This window comes from Pseudophryne corroboree, chromosome 5 (genome assembly GCF_028390025.1).
Source record: "Pseudophryne corroboree isolate aPseCor3 chromosome 5, aPseCor3.hap2, whole genome shotgun sequence".
Classification (NCBI taxonomy): domain Eukaryota; kingdom Metazoa; phylum Chordata; class Amphibia; order Anura; family Myobatrachidae; genus Pseudophryne; species Pseudophryne corroboree.
The window spans coordinates 656,170,486-656,191,950 of record NC_086448.1 but is presented as its reverse complement, the minus strand read 5'-3'; the positions used below and the strand labels follow the sequence as shown (position 1 = coordinate 656,191,950).

General features: G+C 47.2%; 1 protein-coding gene across 1 annotated transcript in view; it reads left to right on the top strand.

Annotated features, from left to right (window-relative positions):
* Positions 1–21,465, top strand: part of PRKDC (protein kinase, DNA-activated, catalytic subunit) — an 836,940-nt gene that overhangs the window by 638,519 nt on the left and 176,956 nt on the right. The window contains exons 70-72 of the mRNA XM_063923695.1: positions 8,577–8,751; positions 10,645–10,823; positions 19,244–19,424. Of these exons, the coding sequence (XP_063779765.1) occupies positions 8,577–8,751; positions 10,645–10,823; positions 19,244–19,424 (535 nt within the window). The remainder of the gene's footprint in view (positions 1–8,576; positions 8,752–10,644; positions 10,824–19,243; positions 19,425–21,465) is intronic.

Sequence of the window (21,465 nt, the reverse complement as noted above, 5' to 3'; positions counted from 1 at the left end):
CTGGTGACCACGGATGCCAGCCTGCGAGGCTGGGGAGCAGTCACACAGGGAAGGAATATCCAGGGCTTAGGGTCAAGCCTGGATACATCACTTCACATAAATATCCTGAAGCTAAGGGCCATTTACAATGCTCTAAGCTTAGCGAGACCTCTGCTTCAAGGTCAGCCGGTGTTGATCCAGTCGGACAACATCATGGCAGTCACCCACGTAAACAGACAGGGTGGCACAATGAAGCAGGAGGGCAATGGCAGAAGCTGCAAGGATTCTCCGCTGGGCGGAAAATCATGTAATAGCACTGTCAACAGTATTCATTCCGGGAGTGGACAACTGGGAAGCAGACTTCCTTAGCACGACCTCCACCCGGGAGAGTGGGGACTTCACCCAGAAGTCGTCCACATGATTAAAAAACTCGTCAGGTATTGCGCCAGGTCAAGAGACCCTCAGGCAATAGTTGTAGACGCTCTGGTAACACCGTGGGTGTACCAGTCAGTGTATGTGTTCCCTCCTCTGCCTCTCATACCCAAGGTACTGAGATTGATAAGATGGAGAGCAGTAAGCACTATATTCGTGACTCCGGATGGGCCAAAAAGGACTTGGTAACCGGAACTTCAAGAGAGGCTCACGGAGGATCTGTGGCCTCTACCTCTAAGAAGGGACCTGCTCCAGCAAGGACCCTGTCTGTTCCAAGACTTACCGCGGCTGCGTTTGACGGCATGGCGGTTGAACACCGGATCCTGAAGGAAAAAAGGCATTCCGGATGAAGTCATCCCTATCCTGATCAAAAGCCAGGAAGGATGTAACCGCAAAAACATTATCACCGCAATTGGCGAAAATATGTTGCGTAGTGCGAGGCCAGTAAGGCCCGACGGAGGAAATTCAACTGGGTCGATTCCTACATTTCCTGCAAACAGGAGTGTCTATGGGCCTGAAATTGGGGTCCATTAAGGTTCAGATTTCGGCCCTGTCAATTTTCTTCCAAAAAAGAACTAGCTTCAGTCCCTGAAGTTTAGACGTTTGTAAAAGGGGTACTGCATATACAGCCTCCTTTTGTGCCTCCAGTGGCAATTTGGGATCTCAATGTAGTTTGGGTTCCAAAAGTCACATTGGTTTGAACCACTTAAATCTGTGGAGTTAAAATATCTCACATGGAAAGTGGTCATGCTGTTGGCCCTGGCCTGGGCCAGGCGCGTGTCAGGATTGGCGGCTTTATCCTGTAAAAGCCCTTATCTGATTTTCCATTCGGACAGGGCGGAATTGAGGACTCGTCCTCAGTTTCTCCCTAAGGTAGTTCCAGCGTTTTCACCTGAACCAACCTATTGTGGTGCCTGCGGCTACTAGGGACTTGGAGGAATCCAAGTTGCTGGATGTTGTCAGGGCCCTGAAAATATGTTCCAGGACGGCTGGAGTCAGGAAATCTGACTCGCTGTTTATCCTGTATGCACCCAACATACTGGGTGCTCCTGCTTCTAAGCAGACTATTGCTCGTTGGATTTGTAGTACAATTCAGCTTGCACATTCTGTGGCAGGCCTGCCACAGCTAAAATCTGTAAAAGCCCGTTCCACAAGGAAAGTGGGCTCATCTTGGGCGGCTGCCCGAGGGGTCTCGGCTTTACAACTTTGGCGAGCAGCTACTTGGTCAGGGGCAAACACGTTTGCTAAATTCTACAAATTTGATACCCTGGCTGAGGAGGACCTGGAGTTCTCTCATTCGGTGCTGCAGAGTCATCCGCACTCTCCCGCCCGTTTGGGAGCTTTGGTATAATCCCCATGGTCCTTACGGAGTCCCCAGCATCCACTTAGGACGTTAGAGAAAATAAGAATTTACTTACCGATAATTCTATTTCTCGTAGTCCGTAGTGGATGCTGGGCGCCCATCCCAAGTGCGGATTGTCTGCAATACTTGTACATAGTTATTGTTACAAAAATCGGGTTATTATTGTTGGGAGCCATCTTTTCAGAGGCTCCTCTGTTATCATACTGTTAACTGGGTTCAGATCACAAGTTATACGGTGTGATTGGTGTGGCTGGTATGAGTCTTACCCGGGATTCAAAATCCTTCCTTATTGTGTACGCTCGTCCGGGCACAGTTTCCTAACTGAGGCTTGGAGGAGGGTCATAGGGGGAGGAGCCAGTGCACAACAGTTAGTCCTAAAGCTTTCTTTAGATGTGCCCAGTCTCCTGCGGAGCCGCTATTCCCCATGGTCCTTACGGAGTCCCAAGCATCCACTACGGACTACGAGAAATAGAATTATCGGTAAGTAAATTCTTATTTTGTGTTGTATTGATGGAAAAGTGGTCTTAATGCGCAGGGTTTCATCTCAGATCTCATATCTAATTGAATCGCACCCTAGATGTCAGGAAATCAGATCATCTACAAAATGGATCTATCTGCCTGCCTCAAAACAATAGACTTTACTGCACGTCCTTTCAATAGGAAAACCTGTTCCATACAACGTGAAGGAAATTTTGACAAATCTTCTAGAGGCTGAAAATACAAGTTTTGGCTGTAAAATGCTGCGTGCTAGAACTTATGTACCTGTACCAGCTAGATCAGCCAACTTTAGGATGTCCCTGGGGCCAGTGACAACCATAAGATGACAGGAAATAAAATGGTGTTTTTATAATTAGGTTATATCCTAGTCTCTGAATCCATCGAGGGAACACTAATTGCCAGCCAAGGTACACTTTAGATCTTCTAGTTTTTTCAAGGAGAGGTTTTTCCTCTCGGTTCCTTTAAAAAAAAAAAAAAAAAAAAAAATCTATTTCTGTCCTGCAGTCTTATTTCGAAAAATAGAAAAATGTGTGAACAAGTGCGCTATCCCTAGCAGCTGGTATAGGGGTGGTCTGAATCCCCAAGAGTGGTAATAGAATAAATGACCATGTGTCTTGCAGGGTGTTGATAATGAGGAGGGAGTAGATCAAGCCTTATGGAATATTTAAATTGCCATCATCCTACAGAAGGCTCGATATTCATAAGGATATTGCTTTCCATTGTTTCCTTCTGTCCTCGATCTAACATCCATTTTTTTTTCTCTTACGTCCTAGAGGATGCTGTGGACTCCGTAAGGACCATGGGGTATAGACGGGCTCCGCAGGAGACATGGGCACTATAAGGAACATTAGAATGAGTGTGCACTGGCTCCTCCCTCTATGCCCCTCCTCCAGACCTCAGTTAGATCCTGTGCCCAGAGGAGATTGGGTGCACTACAGGGGAGCTCTCCTGAGTTTCTCTGAATAAAGAATTTTGTTAGGTTTTTTATTTTCAGGGAGCACTGCTGGCAACAGGCTCCCTGCATCGTGGGACTGAGGGGAGAGAAGCAGACCTACTTAAATGTTAGGCTCTGCTTCTTAGGCTACTGGACACCATTAGCTCCAGAGGATCGGAACGCAGGTCTCACCCTCGCCGTTCGTCCCGGAGCCGCGCCGCTGTCCTCCTCACAGAGCCGGAAGATAGAAGCCGGGTGAGTATAAGAAGAAAAGAAGACTTCTTAGGCGGCAGAAGACTTCAGATCTTCCCTGAGGTAAGCGCGCAGCAGTAGCGCTGCGCGCCATTGCTCCCACACACAACACACACTAGCAGGCACTGATGGGTGCAGGGGGGACGCCCTGAGCAGCAATAAAAACCTCTAAGTCTGGCATTTATAGGTATATGGGCTGCGGAGGCAGTAATTATAAAAATCCTCCGCCAGTTTTATACGTTTGAGCGGGACCGAAGCCCGCCGCTGGATGGGGCGGAGCTTGGTCCCTCAGCACTAACCAGCGCCATTTTCTCCACAGATAACTGCAGAGAAGCTGGCTCCCCGGTCTCTCCCCTGCTGAACACGGTGACACAGGGCTGAAAAGAGGGGGCACTTGTTAGGCGCAGTGAGTGTATTACACAGTTAATTATATAAAATGCGCTATATTATCTGGGAAATTGTTTCCAGTGTCGGTTGGCGCTGGGTGTGTGCTGGCATACTCTCTCTCTGTCTCTCCAAAGGGCCTTATTGGGGAACTGTCTCCTTATAACTATATCCCTGTGTGTGTGGGGGTGTCGGTACGAGTGTGTCGGCATGTCTGATGCGGAAGGCTCATCTAAGGAGGAGGTAGAGCAGATGATTGTGGTGTCTCCGTCGGCAACGCCGACTCATGATTGTTTGGACATGTGGAATGTTTTAAATGCAAATGTGACCTTATTACATAAGAGAATGGACCAAGCAGAGTCCAGGGAAAAAGCAGGGAGTCAATCCATGGCTTCGACTGGGTCACAGGGGCCTTCTGGGTCTCAAAAACGTCCCCTATCCCAAATGGCAGACACTGATACCGACACGGATTCTGACTCCAGTGTCGACTACAATGATGCGAGTTTACACCCAAGGGTGGCCAAAAGTATTCATTATATGATTATTGCAATAAAAGATGTTTTGCATATCACAGATGACCCCTCTGTCCCTGACACGAGGGTGCGCATGTATAAGGAAAAGAAACCTGAGGTAACCTTTCCCCCATCTCATGAGCTGAACGAGTTATTTGAAAAGGCTTCGGAAACTCCTGACAAAAACTGCAGATTTCCAAGAGGATCCTTATGGCGTATCCTTTACCTGCACAGGACAGGGTACGTTGGGAATCCTCACCCAGGGTGGACAAGGCTTTAACGCGCCTGTCCAAGAAGGTGGCGCTACCGTCTCCAGACACTGCAGCCCTTAAGGATCCTGCGGATCGCAGACAGGAAACTACTTTAAAATCTATTTATACGCATACGGGTGCTTTACTCAGACCGGCAATAGCATCGGCATGGGTATGTAGCGCAATTGCAGCTTGGACAGATACCTTGTCTGCTGACCTTGATACCCTAGACAGGGATGCCATTTTATTGACCTTAGGTCACATTAAAGACGCAGTCTTATATATGAGGGATGCTCAAAGAGACGTTGGGCTGCTAGGTTCGAGAGCCAATGCCATGGCGATTTCTGCTAGGCGAGCCCTGTGGACCCGCCAATGGACGGGTGATGCCGAGTCAAAGAAGCATATGGAGGTTTTACCATACAAAGGTGAAGTTTTATTTGGGGAAGGTCTCGCGGACCTGGTTGCCACAGCTACCGCAGGTAAATCTACCTTTTTGCCTTTTGTTCCCCCACAGCAAAAGAAAACTCCACAATATCAGATGCAGTCCATTCGGTCGCGTAAATCCAGAAGAGGTCGGGGCTCGTCTTTCCTCGACAGAGGTAAGGGTAGAGGGAAGAGAAAGCCTGCTCTGGCTAGTTCCCAGGAGCAGAAGTCCTCCCCGGCTTCTAATAAATCCACCGCATGACGCTGGGGCTCTACTGAGGGAGTCCGCACCGGTGGGGGCACGTCTTCGACTCTTCAGCCAGGTTTGGGTTCTGTCAGACGTGGTTCCTTGGGCGATGGATATTGTATCCCAAGGCTACAAACTGGAATTCGAAGAGGTGCCCCCTCGACGATTTTTCAAGTCGGCCTTGCCAGCTTCTCCCCCAGAGAGGGAAGTAGTGTTAGCTGCAGTTCAAAAGCTGTGTCAACAGCAAGGGGTTGTCAGGGTTCCCCTAGTCCAACAGGGGAAAGGGTACTATTCAACCCTGTTCGTGGTCCCGAAGCCGGATGGTTCGATCAGGCCCATTTTAAATCTAAAATCCCTAAACCTGTACTTAAAAAAGTTCAAATTCAAGATGGAATCTCTCCGGGTTTCACCAAGGTGTTGGCGGAGATGATGGTGCTCCTGCGCAGGCAGGGAGTCACAATTATCCCATACTTGGACGATCTCCTGATAAAAGCTAGATCGAGAGATGAATTGCAGAGGAGCGTGTCGCTCTCCCTGAGAGTGCTACAACACCACGGTTGGATTCTCAATCTGCCAAAGTCACAATTGATTCCAACGACTCGACTATCATTCCTAGGCATGATTCTGGACATGGAACAAAAGAGGGTTTTTCTCCCGATGGAAAAGGTCCGGGACCTCCAGAACATGGTCAGAGACCTGCTAAAACCAAAAAAAAAGTCTGTTCATCAATGCACTCGTGTTCTGGGGAAAATGGTGGCAGCCTACGAGGCCATCCCCTTCGGCAGGTTTAATGCAAGGACGTTTCAGTGGGACCTCCTGGACAAGTGGTCCGGGTCCCATCTACAAATGCATCAGAAGATAAGCCTGTCCCCCAGGGCCAGTGTGCCTCTCCTGTGGTGGCTGCAAAGTGCTCACCTTCTAGAGGGTCGCAGGTTCGGCATTCAAGGCTGGTGACCACGGACGCGAGCCTCCAAGGATGGGGATCAGTCACACAAGGAAGAAATTTTCAGGGGCTATGGTCAAGCCAGGAGGCTTGTCTACACATCAACGTCCTGGAGTTGAGGGCCATATACAACGGCCTACGACAAGCGGAGAATCTTCTTCGCGACCTACCGGTTCTGGTTCAATCGGACAACGTCACAGCCGTGGCTCATGTAAACCGCCAAGGCGGGACAAGGAGCAGAGTGGCAATGGCGAAAGCCACCAGGATTCTTCGCTGGGTGGAAAATTACGTAAGCGCTCTGTCAGCGGTCTTCATTCCGGGAGTGGACAACTGGGAAGCAGACTTCCTCAGCAGACACGATCTCCATCCAGGAGAGTGGGGACTTCATCAAGAAGTTTTTACAGAGATAAGTTTTGTTATCAGATAGACATGATGGCGTCCCGCCTCAACAAGAAGCTTCGGAGGTATTGTGCCAGGTCAAGGGACCCTCAGGCAGTAGCGGTGGACGCCCTGGTGACACCATGGGTGTTTCAGTCGGTCTATGTATTCCCCCCTCTTCCTCTCATCTCAAAAATATTGTGAATCATAAGACAAAAAAGAGTGAAAACAATACTCATTGTTCCAGATTGGCCTCGAAGGGCCTGGTATTCAGATCTTCAGGAGATGCTCACAGAAGATCCGTGGCCTCTTCCTCTCAGGGAGGACCTGTTGCAACAGGGGCCCTGCATGTTCCAAGACTTACCGCGGTTACGTTTGACGGCATGGCGGTTGAATGCCGAATCCTAGCTGGGAAAGGTATTCCGGAGGAAGTCATCCCTACTCTAATAAAGGCTAGGAAGGAGGTGACGGCGAAACATTATCACTGTATCTGGAGGAAGTATGTATCTTGGTGTGAAGCCATGAATGCTCCTATGGAAGATTTCCATCTGGGCCGTTTTCTCCACTTTCTACATACAGGAGTGGATATGGGCCTAAAATTAGGCTCCATTAAGGTACAGATTTCGGCCCTGTCTATTTTCTTTCAGAAGGAATTGGCTTCTCTCCCAGAAGTCCAGACTTTTGTAAAGGGAGTGCTGCGCATCCAGCCTCCTTTTGTGCCACCAGTGGAACCATGGGACCTTAACGTGGTGTTACGGTTCCTGAAATCTCACTGGTTTGAACCTCTTCAAATGGTTGAATTAAAATTTCTCACTTGGAAGGTGGTCATGTTGTTGGCCTTGGCATCTGCAAGGCGGGTGTCTGAATTGGCGGCCTTGTCTCACAAGAGCCCCTATTTGATTTTCCATGTGGATAGAGCAGAGTTGAGAACTCGTCCTCAATTTTTGCCTAAGGTGGTTTTCTTCTTTTCATATGAAACAACCTATTGTGGTGCCTGTGGCTACGAGTGACTTGGAGGAGTCCAAGTCCCTGGATGTGGTCAGGGCCTTAAAAATTTATGTAGCCAGGACGGCTCGGGTTAGGAAAACAGAAGCACTGTTTGTCCTGTATGCAGCCATCAAAGTTGGCGCTCTTGCTTCATAGCAGACTATTGCTCGCTGGATCTGTAACGATTCAGCAGGCTCATTCTACGGCAGGATTGCCGTTACTAAATTCGGTAAAGGCCCATTCCACTAGGAAGGTGGGCTCTTCTTGGGCGGCTGCTCGAGGCGTGTCGGCTTTACAGCTTTGCCGAGCAGCTACCTGGTCGGGTTCAAACACTTTTGCAAAGTTCTATAAGTTTGATACCCTGGCTAATGAGGATCTTGCGTTTGCTCAGTCGGTGCTGCAGAGTCATCCGCACTCTCCACCCGGTCTGGAGCTTTGGTATAAACCCCATGGTCCTTACGGAGTCCCCAGCATCCTCTAGGACGTAAGAGAAAATAAGATTTTAAACCTACCGGTAAATCTTTTTCTCCTAGTCCGTAGAGGATGCTGGGCGCCCGTCCCAGTGCGGGCAAATTCTGCAAGGCTTGTATATAGTTGTTGCTTACATAAGGGTTATGTTACAGTTGAGATCAGTCTTTAGCTGATACTGTTTTGTTCATTCTGTTAACTGGTTGCGTATATTCCAGGTTATGTGGTGTGTACTGGTATGAATCTTGCACTTAGATTAACAAAATCCTTTCCTCCTATTGTCCATCTCCTCTGGGCAGTTTCTCTAACTGAGGTCTGGAGGAGGGGCATAGAGGGAGGAGCCAGTGCACACCCATTCTAAAGTTCTTTATAGTGCTCATGTCTCCTGCGGAGCCCGTCTATACCCCATGGTCCTTACGGAGTCCCCAGAGTCCTCTACGGACTAGGAGAAAAAGATTTACCGGTAGGTTTAAAATCTTATTTTTTTAAGTAATAAACCTTGTGCAAATACTATTATTTTTGCAGAGCAATTACTCTGTTGCTATGAAACTTCTAAAAGAACTCCACCGGGAATCTAAAAGCAATGACGACTGGTTGGTGAAATGGATTCACAGCTATTGCCGTTACAGTCACAGCCGCAGCCAGGTCCAGAGCTGTCCAGAACAAATATTAACCGTGTTAAAAACTATCTCATTACTGGGTAAGAGCTCATCTGCGGACCTCTACTTATATTATTATTGAATGTTGATGTGTTTTGAGATGTGTTTTGAGTGTAAAAATGCATAAGCTTGCAATATGTATTATCTGTCAACACTTAAATTCTGTCCCAATTTGAGTGCTTAGTCATCCCAGCTCTGGGTCTGATTCAGACCTGATCGCTCGCTAAGGTTTTTTTGCACTGCTGCGAGCAGATAGTCGCCGCCCATAGGGGAGTGTATTTTTACTTTGCAAGTGTGCGATCGCATGTGCAGCCGAGCGGTACAAACAAGTTTTGTGCAGTTTGAGTAGCCCAGCACTTACTCAGGCGCTGCGATCACTTCAGCCTATCCGGGGCCGGAAATGATGTCGGACACCCGCCCTGCAAACGCTTGGACACGCCTGCGTTTTTCCAAACACTCCCAGAAAACGGTCAGTTGACATCCACAAACGCCTTCTTTCTGTCAATCTCCTTGCGATCAGCTGTGCGAATGGATTCTTCGTACAATCCATCGCCCAGCAATGATCCACTTTCTACCTGTACAACGCTCCAGCACATTGCGGTACATACGCATGTGCAGTTCTGACCTGATCGCAGCGCAGCAAAAAATCCTAGCGTGCGATCAGGTCTGAATGACCCCCTCTGTCCTCATCAGTACCGGAAGGTGGGGCGGTATATCCCCTTCATTGCTGCTTGGGATAACAAAGCAATGGTGAGGAGGTGGCCTGCGCACCTGCCATGGTCTGCACTGCATTCATAAGATGCTTGTTAAGGGAGGGGAGCATGACAGGGTTGGCCCAGCAACATTTGTTCTGATTCCACAACCTGAAGAGCTTTGAGGTATGCTGTTAACATATGATGCTTTTTAAGACACATGTTTAGAGGTTTCATGTGACATCCTGACATACTGGTACAAAAACACTTCCTAGGCCGCCAACAATTTACTGCCATCACAGAGGCATGGAGGAGAAAACTACATATAATATTGTCAGCCTTCTTCAGCTAGCAGCCTGTGCATATGCTTGTCTACTTTGACTATTATAAATAATTAAGCAGCAAAAAAATGATAGTCATTAACCATTTAATTAAATAAGTCCATGCTAAAATTTTAGTATAATTTAAATCCCTCAGTCTTTCTACCCTTTCTCACTAAACTGAACATCATGCAGAACAACCATCCAGTAGAGCAGTGGCCAAGTGGCGTGACCGGAAGGTGTTTTGCAGTTTCTACAATATTCAGCTCATTTGGCCCTCTCACAGATAGCTTGGGGTCATTAAAGGATTTCTGTGCAGTGATTGAAACCCTCCCCAGAAGGCAGCTAAAAAAAAAAAAAACTTTTGTGTAAAAGCATCAACTTTGAATAATATGATGAGAAAAATCACTTTTTTCTCTTGTCTCTCTGACTTATATGGTCTTCACTAAAACCACATTCTAAACACAGATCTAGGTCCTTAACAGTACATTATAGTATAGGAACGGCGATGACAAGGTAAGTAGAAGATATGTGGCCACTGTTCTTTAGTGCAGATTGTTGCTTTCCTCCCTGATGTGATGAACGCAGACAGTGTTTGTTTTTATCTGCTCTACAACTGAGCAACAGGGTCATACCTTGGCCATATGTAATAGGTTGTGATTTGCTGGTCCCAGTGTGATTTCCACAAGGTTGCCAGTAGATTTAATGAGGCAGTTAGTTTTACTGTTAATTGCTGCTTTTAATCTAGTGACAATCTCTCCACAATCAAGCTGCATATTGCAACCTATAACATACGGACCCTTGTGTGCTCAGACTGAAATATGTATAAAATATGGAGTCTGGGATAATGGAAAATAGTATTCCATTTTAGTTTTAATCCATTGCCTATTGATAATGCTAATATGTGTTTTACATTTTACAGAGGAGAGCAAACCTGAATATTTAAACAAATATCCTAGGGCGTTCAGAAACCAGAACATGTTACTGGGAGCCACTTACAGAATCATGGGTGATGCCATCTGCAAAGAGCCAGACAGCCTGAACAGAATTGAGGGATCAAAGGCTAGAAAAGTTATACAACTCGCAGAGTCTGCAGACAATGTAAGTTCACATTTAAAAAAAATAATAAAAAAGATAATTTCATCTGCACTCTCCATTTTAAAAGGGAAAAATAGTATAATATTAAAAATACTTGTAAAGCATCAAGGCTTATTGATAATGGGCCTGATTCAGACCTGATCGCAGCAGCAAATTTGTTAGCTAATGGGCAAAACCATGTGCACTGCAGGGAAGAAGGGGCAGATATAGATTTGGGTGGGGTGTGTTCAAACTGAAATCTAAATTGCAGTGTAAAAATAAAGCAGTCAGTATTTACCCTGCACAGAAACTAAATAACCCACCCAAATCTAACTCTCTCTGCACATGTTATATCTGCCCCTCTGCAGTGCACATGGTTTTGCCCATTAGCTAACAAATTTGCTGCTGCTATCCGGTCTGAATTAGGCCTAATGACATACATGGCATATGTATTAAGATTACCTACAAGTCAAACTATCGTTGTTCAGAGACACATTGTGCTGGCCCTGCAGCACAGTCCATACTAATATATCTTGCAGATATACCAGGATGTGTGGCTATGTGTCTGGTCGACCTGCTGACCATACTGTACACAGGTTGCAGGACTGACATCTCAGCAGGCATTGCCTGCTCACCTGTGACGTATGCACAGACATATCGAGCAGCCAGTTGGTAAGTGTGTATGCTTACCTAATCAGCCGATCTGTCGACGGGATGGGCAGTCAAATGATATCTGTGCAGTGTGTATACACCATAAGGCTATATTTACACTGCTGTTGGAGCAGTGGTCCTTCTATCTCCATCATCATACATTTGGTGCATGCCCCGGCTCCCACTTCGCATAAGAGACAGATCACCGCCTGTTATTATGTAGATTATTAAAGTGCTCACTAAATTAGAATAAACTAAAACAGAAATAGAAAAACACATACATTTTAAACATACTTAATTTACAATATTTAGGAATTTCCTCAATATGCAAAGATATTATTCTACCACCTTTTGCAATATTATACTACTTGCAGGTGACACCTGTTGCTGTGATTACTTGTGTTCTGATATGTTGGCATAAATAAATTTGCAGCTCCAGCACATATTGTTTTATGGTCAACAACAAAATTTGTAAGGTTTTGCATGAAATCCACCATCCATTAATTTCTAGCTGTTAGATTTGCAAAATAGGGGTATGTTCAATTGATGTCAGATCCTCTCCGATGCGTATCTATTCAATGCTGGCTGGAAACGGCCAGCATTCCGACAAATGCAGATTCGACTTGATTACAAATCGAATGTGCATCAGCGGTAAACTGACGAAAACAGCGGCGTTTTCGCCAAAAACGCGTGGATCGGCGAGTAACTCACCGATCCACGTTTTCCGACAAGTGTCGTTTTTTTAGTCAGTCGAGTAAACATCACTTTCATTGAATAGGTTGAATGCAAATTCGATCAAAAACTGTCAAAAAGTGCAGTTTTTCAGATTGTTGGAAAAACCGGCACAAATTAAAAATACTCCATACTATTTAACATTTAAGAGCAGGGAAGAGTGAGGGAACTGTATTGTTGGGCACACTTCTAGTATGGAGAAATAATTAAAAACGAGTTTTGTGGTAAGAACTTACACTTGTTAAAACTCTTTCTGCGAGGTACACTGGGCTCCACAAGTTTGGACAATGGGGTGTAGAGTAGGATCTTGATCCGAGGCACCAACAGGCTCAAAGCTTTGACTGTTCCCAGAATGCACAGCGCCGCCTCCTATATCCCCCCGCCTCCCAGCACAGGAGCTCAGTTTATTTAACCAGCCCAATGCAGTAGCAGGAAAAGAGACGACAACGGTTAGTAGCCACATACACCACACTCTCACGACAAGAGAAGTGTCAGCGGCTAATGCCATATCAACCCAAAGAAGCTAAGTGCGTCAGGGTGGGTGCCTTGTGGAGCCCAGTGTACCTCGCAGAAAGAGTTTTAACAAGGGTAAGTTCTTACCATAAAACTCGTTTTCTGCTGCGGGGTACACTGGGCTCCACAAGGAATGGACAATGGGGATGTCCTAAAGCAGTTCCTTATGGGAGGGGACGCACTGTAGCGGGCACAAGAACCTGGCGTCCAAATGAAGCATCCTGGAAAGCGGCAGTATCAAAGGCATAGTACCTTATGAACGTGTTCCCGGAGGACCACGTAGCCGCCTTGCACAATTGATCAAGGGTCGCACCACGTTGGGCCGCCCAAGAATGTCCAACAGACCGAGTAGAATGGGCCGTAATGTGAACAGGAGCTGACAGACCAGCCTTCACATAAGCATGCGCAATCACCATTCTAATCCACCTGGCCAGGGTCTGCTTGTGAGCAGGCCAGCCACGTTTGTGAAATCCAAACAAAACAAAGAGAGAATCAGACTTTCGAATAGAAGCAGTTTTCTTCACATAGATACGGAGAGCCCGTACCACATCCAAAGACCGCTCTTTGGGAGACAAATCAGGAGAGACAAAAGCTGGAACCACAATCTCCTGATTAAGGTGGAACGAAGAAACCACCTTAGGTAAATATCCGGGACGAGTCCTAAGAACCGCCCGGTCACGGTGAAAAATCAGATAAGGGGAACTACAAGACAAGGCACCCAAATCCGACACTCTTCCAGCAGAGGAAATAGCCAGCAAGAACACCACCTTAAGGGAAAGCCACTTAAGGTCAGCTGAACCAAGAGGTTCAAATGGAGGCTCCTGCAACGCCTCCAAAACCACCGACAAGTCCCAAGGAGCCACAGGCGGGACATAGGGAGGTTGGATACGCAACACACCCTGGGTGAAAGTATGAACATCAGGTAAAGTCGCAATTTTTCTCTGAAACCACACCGACGAGGCAGAAATATGAACCTAGAGGGAGTCCAGACGCAGGCCTAAATCTAGGCCCTGCTGTAGAAAAGCCAAAAGTTTGGTTGTACTAAACTTGGAAGGGTCATAATGGTTAGATGCGCACCAAACAAAGTAGGAATGCCAGACCCGATGGTAAATCCGAGCAGAGGCCGGTTTCCGGGCCCGCAACATAGTTTTAATGACCTCTTCAGAAAAACTGTTAGCTCTTAAGACGGAAGCTTCAAGAGCCACGCCGTCAAAGACAGCCGGGCTAGGTCCTGGTAGACACAGGGACCCTGAACGAGGAGGTCTAGGCGTTGTGGAAGTAGAAGTGGACCCTCTGACGATAGGCCTTGCAGGTCTGAGAACCAGTGCCGTGTGGGCCACGCCGGAGCTATGAGAAGCAGATTTCCTTTTTCTTTCTTGAACTTCCGAATTACCCTGGGCAGGAGTGACACTGGAGGGAACATGTACGGCAGCCGAAACCTCCACGGCACTGCCAGCGCATCCACGAATGCTGCTTGAGGATCCCTTGTCCTTGCTTCGAAGACCGGAACCTTGTGATTGTGTCGAGACGCCATCAGATCCACATCTGGAAGACCCCACCTTTCCACGAGGAGTTGAAACACTTCTGGATGGAGGCCCCACTCGCCGTCATGCACGTCCTGACGACTGAGAGAGTCCGCTTCCCAATTCAGGACTCCTGGAATGAATATTGCCACGTAGAATCCGTGAGGCTTCCTTCATTGCCAAACTGCTTCGAGTGCCGCCTTGATGATTTATGTAAGCCACTGTGGTGGCGTTGTCCGACTGTACTTGAACAGGACTGTTCTGAATCACATGCTGGGCTAGGTTCAACGCATTGAAGACCGCCCGCAATTCCAGAATGTTGATTTTAGAGGAGAGATTCCTCCTTGGTCCACCGACCCTGCAAGGAGTGCTGCTCCAGCACCGCGCCACAACCTCTTAGACTGGCATCTGTCGTCAACAGGACCCAGTTGGATATCCAGAAGGGACGGCCTCTGCACAATTGTCGGTTCTGGAGCCACCAGAGCAGCGACAGACGGACCTCCGGAGTCAAAGAGATCATTTGAGACCTGATCCAGTGAGGCAGGCCGTCCCACTTGGCTAGAATCAGCTTCTGGAGGGGGCGAGAATGGAATTGAGCATACTCCACCATGTCGAATGCTGATACCATGAGGCCCAGCACCTGCATTGCCGAATGTATCGACACTTGCGGACGAGAAAGGAAGCAACGAAACCTGTCCTGAAGTTTAAGGACTTTCTCCTGAGACAAGAACAACCTCTGGTTGTGAGTGTCCAACAGCGCTCCCAGATGCACCATACTCTGAGCAGGGACCAGGGAGGATTTCTTCGAGTTGATGAGCCACCCGTGGGCTTGTAGAAAACGGACCGTCATATCCAGATGACGCAGGAGAAGATCTGGGGAATTTGCCAGGATTAACAAGTCGTCCAGATACAGCAGTATCCTGACCCCTTGATGGCGGAGTACCACCGTCATCACCGCCATAACTTTGGTGAAGACTAGCGGAGCTGTTGTTAAAACAAAAGGTAACGCCCGAAAACTGGTAATGGAGGTTGCCAATAGCGAACCTCAGGTATTGTTGATGTGACACTGCTATAGGAATATGCAGGTAAGCATCCTGTATGTCCAGGGAGACCATGTAGTCCCCAGGTTCCAAGGCCAGAACTATAGAGCGAAGGGTTTCCATACGGAACTTGGAAGTCTTCACAAACTTGTACAGTGCCTTGAGGTTGAGAATGGGCCGGGAAGACCCATTCGGTTTCGGGACTAGAAACAGCGGAGAATAGTACCCCCGGCCCCTCTGAGCAAGAGGCACCTTTACTACGACTCCTGTATCCAGGAGGGTCTGTACCACCGAATGCAGAGTGTTTGCCTTTGTCTGGTCCGACGGGACGTCTTTCTGGCAAAATCGATGAGGGGGTCGGTTTTTGAAGGCTATGGCGTAACCTTGAGTGACGACTTCCCGTACCCAGGCATCTGAAGTGGTTTTCAACCATTCCTGGGTATACCCTAAAGCCGGCCCCCCACCCTGGGATCCCCCAGGGGGAGGCCCGCCCCGTCATGCGGCAGGCTTATCAGTCTTGGATGCTGGCTGACGGGCAGCCCAGGCTCTTTTGGGCTTCGGCTTACCAAGTTTGGAAGTGCGGGCCTGCTTATGGTACGCCTGACCTTTTGCTTTACCTGAAGGACGAAAGGGGCGAAAGGACGTGCCTTTGGCCTTCGACACAGAAGGAGCTGTATTAGGCAGACAGGCAGTTTTGGCAGTAGCCAAGTCAGCCACTATCTTATTTAAGTCCTCCCCAAACAGAATATCCCCCTTGAAAGGGAGTACCTCCAGGGTTTTCCTAGAGTCCAGATCTACAGACCAGGATCTCGGCCACAATATCCTGCGAGCCAGGACTGACGTAGTAGAGGCCTTGGCTGCTAGGATACTGGCATCAGAAGCAGCCTCTTTAATATAGCGAGAAGCTGTGACAATATATGACAAGCATTGTCTAGCATGGTCAGTGGAGATTTCAGCTTCTAACTCCAAGGCCCATGCTTCAATAGCCTCTGCCGCCCATGTAGCTGCAATAGTGGGCCTTTGTGCAGCACCCGTGAGGGTGTAAATCATTTTTAGACAACCCTCGACACGTTTATCCTTAGGCTCTTTTAGAGACGTGACGGTAGTGACAGGTAGAGCTGAGGAAACCACCATCCTAGCCACATGTGAGTCTACTGGAGAAGGCGTTTCCCAATTCTTAGACAGCTCTGGCGCGAGGGGATAGCGAGCCAGCACCTTCTTTTGAGGCACAAACTTCGTACTCGGGCTTTGCCAGGGTTCCTGACGTATATCCACTAGGTGGTCAGAGTGAGGTAAAACTTGTTTAATCACCTTCTGACGCTTGAACCTATCTGGTTTCTTAGGAGGAACGGATGACTCGGGATCATCCGTAATCTGCAGAATTAACTTAATAGCCTCCAAAAGATCAGGAACATCTACATGTGAACTACCCTCCCCATCAGCCGTATCTGAGTCAGAACCTGTGGGGTCAGTGTAAGTGCTGTCTTCATCAGACGAGGTGTCAGTGACAGCAGTGGATTGTGAGGAGACTAGCGCTCGCTTAGAGGACCTCTTGGACTTAGGCGAGTGATGGTCAGACTTTTTAGTAGTCAGGGACTGGTTCAACTTCTTTAATTGAGCAGATAAATTGTCCGCCCACGGCGGGTTAGCTGCAGGGACCACATACGGTTGTATCGGCATTGGGGGTCCCATAGGGGGTGTTAGTTTATGAACTAGCGTATGCAGAAGCATGGAAAAAGCGGCCCACGGTGGGTCAGTATGTGCCTCCGTTGCCACAGTCCCACTGGGGGACAAGGAGCCCCCAGAACCAGAGCCCACAGCTGCTATATTCTCCCCATATGTGCCTGTGGCTTCAGCAACACCAGCAGTGTGTTCCGCTCCAGAACCGTTACCCTCAGAAGCAGACATGATATAACTTGCAGTATGAGGTAACACAGTACAATTATTAGCAGCACTATATCCCTAAACCCAAACCCCTGTACAGTGTAGTCAGCACCAGCAGAGATAAAGGAAAGATATGGTGACTAAATCACAGAGAAAAATACGTAATACAGTATATCTTTGTGAAAATCCTATATTAAATAACACCTGACGCACCAAGCCCCCTCAGGTTATAGAATATAGGGAGAGCAAGTTGAGTGAAAGACACGAGATGGACACCACTCAGCTATCAATGCACACACAAATAGTCACAGTTTGTACAATGCAGAGGTTGTTACAGACAATAATACTTCACTGGACTAGCTTACACAGCTATATAGTCAATAGATATAACACAACACAGTAAGAAACTGGATGTATATCACAGGGTAATTGTACTATAAACCCCTGACTAAATGCACTCTTTCTTACTAACACTGACTAAAAAGGCAGGGAGAATACTTAAGTGTCATGTAAAGTCACAGCGCTGACAACCAGGTGGCTTTACATAGGAGGATTTGCCCAAGCAGTCCCAGGAACAGTGAGCTGAGGAGTAATGGCGCCACAGACACTGACAGGGTGTGAGGAAAAGACAGAGATGCAGCTCCAGGGCGGGAACACTTGCTGGAAATGGCGCCCTGGGCTGGGGGAGGGGCTTCAGGTCTAAGCCTTATCCCCCTTGCTGGCAAAACCACCGGGTACTGTGGGCGATATTAAAATCGGTTTTAAGAGAGAACCTGACTTGCGACCATGCCCTGGTGATCTAGTGGGATCGCCTGTATCCACAGTGTCCAGCGCGCGCGGCCCGCCTCCCACTGACCGCGCCGGATCACTTACCACCTCCCGAAGCGCGGCCACGCGATCCTGGAGAGCCCCAGCCGTGTGTGTCTAACATGAAGAAAACCGGAGCCTCCGCTGTAGGTACCCGGCAACCAGGGCTCGGGAGTGTACAGCGCCGCTGGGGAGAGCTGGAGCTGCAGCAGTGAATGTCACAACACATTTACCACCGCTGCTGCCCTTGAAGTCTTCACTTTTTACCTCATAAAAAGCTTTTCTCAGGGCTGCTTGGAGCAGCCCCTCTGTTATGTGCCTGCTACTGCAGCCCCAACTGACAAACTGAGCTCCTGTGCTGGGAGGCGGGGTGATATAGGAGGCGGCGCTGTGAATTCTGGGAACAGTCAAAGCTTTGAGCCTGTTCGTGCCTCGGATCAAGATCCTACTCTACACCCCATTATCCAGACTTGTGGAGCCCAGTGTACTCCGCAGCAGAAACAAAACTTGCATTGGTTAATAAAGCATCTGCTGTTTTGTCTCTATCGGATATATCAAGTATTGTATATAATTTGTTTATAACATGATTCCGTGTGTGTACAGTGCTGGTAATATACAGTATTGGAGCTTTATAAATACAGAATAATAACCAAATATAGATATACAGTACTGTAATGTAGAATTTATGAACCAGGTTCATTGATTATGGAAGCTTGTTATGCAAAATAAGAGAAAGCTATAAACCTACTTTATTTGTGGTAAAGCAGCTTCTTCTGAGTAACGATAAATCTATTATGTTTCTTTTTTAACTTCAAGGCAGACCTAAACTGTTCATGTGCAGACATAGCAAATCTAACACTATTGCTTACTAAATTGGAGTCATAGCCGTTAATGATGTCTCCCTATGACCCTTTGATGGCAATGTTCAACAATATGGAACTGTTACAGGAGACTAACACATTGGATTATGATTTCTGCCCACCATATTGCTAGAATTGTTTGTGTAATAGAGAGAGACTTTGGTTAGTTTTGTATGTTTTCCAACTGAATGGTCTCCAATATACTGTAGGTTCTGCATAGTATACTAGAAATAAACGAAAACGACATTTATGTCGTTATAGTTTATTCTTTATGCTAAAATCGCCCCGTGTGTAGCCCCCTTAATACAATGTGTGTGTGTGTGTGTGTGTGTGTGTGTGTCTGAAAATGTCCTCTGTCAGATTGTGAAGGTTCCCCGAGATTTCTGCTGTCAGTTCTTTCCAGGCATTCCTATGATTATTATGCTTGACTACAGGTGGCAGTGGGCCTATACAGGAAATCAATGTATTGCTTGACATCTGCTGTCAGAAAAGCGTCAGAAGAACAACAGTCCCGCTCTGCTGACTTTACTGACAGCAAAGGACTCATTAAAGCTTACATGACCTTGGTGGATTTTTGTGACACCCATCTCCGGAAAGTGGAAGAAAAATCGGCAGGTACTGTACTAATATATGTTACTTTAAATGTATTTTGTGATATTACCCGATTACTCCTTTGTGTAAATGTAATGTCAATTTTATTATTTCATGACCATTTTCTTCTCCTTAGTACAGTTTAGTGACACTAAATTAGCACCAGAGTACAGATTGCATTTTCTTTTTGCTTATTCATTGCATAGTCCCTGGTTCATTCATACTGTTTTCCCACTGTTCACCCCCGGCGGGTGACACCCGGGTGTGGGCCACCCCCTCCCTTGTGACACCACTTTATAAGTAATTCATCTTTTCTGACTTCAAGTCTTAAACATGTACTGATGTGTGCAATTGTTCTTTGGCTGTTTATGTTGCCTTTCACCCTAGGTCACTCTTAACATGAGTGACGCTTTACAGTATAGGCTGCACACACTGACGCTTTCACTGCCTTCATAGCTCCCTCCTCACTGTGGGGCACTTCTGCTGCATTAGCCCTCTCTCATATATGCTTTGGCTTTACCAATTTACTTATATTACCTTGCTGCAGCAGTTTCTGTCAATATGACTACTGGATGCTTTTGTGTATGGGGGTTCTCCTCCTCTTCAGTAACACTGGATTCTGGGAGATTTTTGTATGGGTCTTCATGGGGCTCCTATCCCTCCTATTAGTTACATGGGGGGTGAATCCCCCTTTCTCATCCTTTGTTGACTGCTTACTACAGTTATTGGGGGATAGTATTCTCACCTTCCACCTCACAAACTTCACTGCTGCCACACTGCACTGGCAGCAATTTCTGCCCCCCTGTTACTATTGGGATTAATTCCCCTTCCTGCATACACTGTTTTTCACTTGCAGTTGACCATCAGGAAAGCCTTGGGGGGCCTCATCTGTCCCAGTTTCTCAGCTGTCTCCTTGCTTCTCCTGATAGAAACCACATAGGACTGTATCACACAGCTGTGCTATTCGGCCCCTTTCCTCACTTACACATCACACAGAGCACTGTATCATCGTGCTCCTTTCCAATATTACACATCACACAGAGCTAGGGATTTACCATTGACCATAGACTATTAACAACTATTGATGGTTTGCAACCGATGGTGGGTGGATTTTCCATCAGTGGTTATCCAATGGTTCTCTGACATCAGTGGCAGAGGGTTTGACCATGTTTCCTCTATATTCTGTTTGGGGAACACTAGGTTTGCCATAACGTGGGCTAGAGGTGTGACTCTAAGAGGTGGAACTAAACAATCAGAAAAGAATGACACTCCGCTCCCCTCTAACCCCTCCTACCAACACCAATCCTCCATTTTTAGTTAAGTGCCTTAGGAGTAAGGCCCACATTTATTGCCTAAAGGAATTTTTAGTCAGGTTTGATTTTCTTTGAGCTACTTTTTGCCTGTGCACCTTAGCCCTGCTTGCAGGAGTCTCAGTGTACTGGGGGAGCAGGGTTAGCTAGTATAGCCTGCTCCCCACTCGCCTCTAGGGAATCACTGAACTGGATTTACCGGTCTGTGGGCTGCCCTGTCCGGAGCTTACCGAGGAGACATTGTGGCTGGTGAGTACAGTCTCTGGCTACTGTACTAGTGCTGGACCGAGATCTCTATTAAGCTGCTGTGTGCTCTGCCTGCTTGCATTCTCTGAGTAATAGTAAGACCCAAAAACTTAAAACCCTGTTTAGGACAGTGCTTAAGCACACTAGGGCTGAGTGGCACAGAAAAAACTACTATATCATTGGGGCTATGGATGCAGGAGAGTTTTTAGCATCCATAGATATAAAAGATGCCTAACTCCACATCCCCATTTGGAGTAGTCATCGTCATGTCCTACCCTTTGTAGTGAGAGATCTCCATTTCCAGTTTCCAGCCTTACCCTTCAGAGCCTCCACGGTACCAAGGGTGTTCATAAAAATAATGGTGCATATGGTCTCTTTAATACTCTTTACACCATTATTCCGTATTTGGTTAATCTCCTCAAGGCTCCTTCGGGAGCCTTTCTGCACCATCATCTACAGGTCACACTGTCTATTCTGCAGGCTCACGGTTGGATTGTCAATTTTCCAAA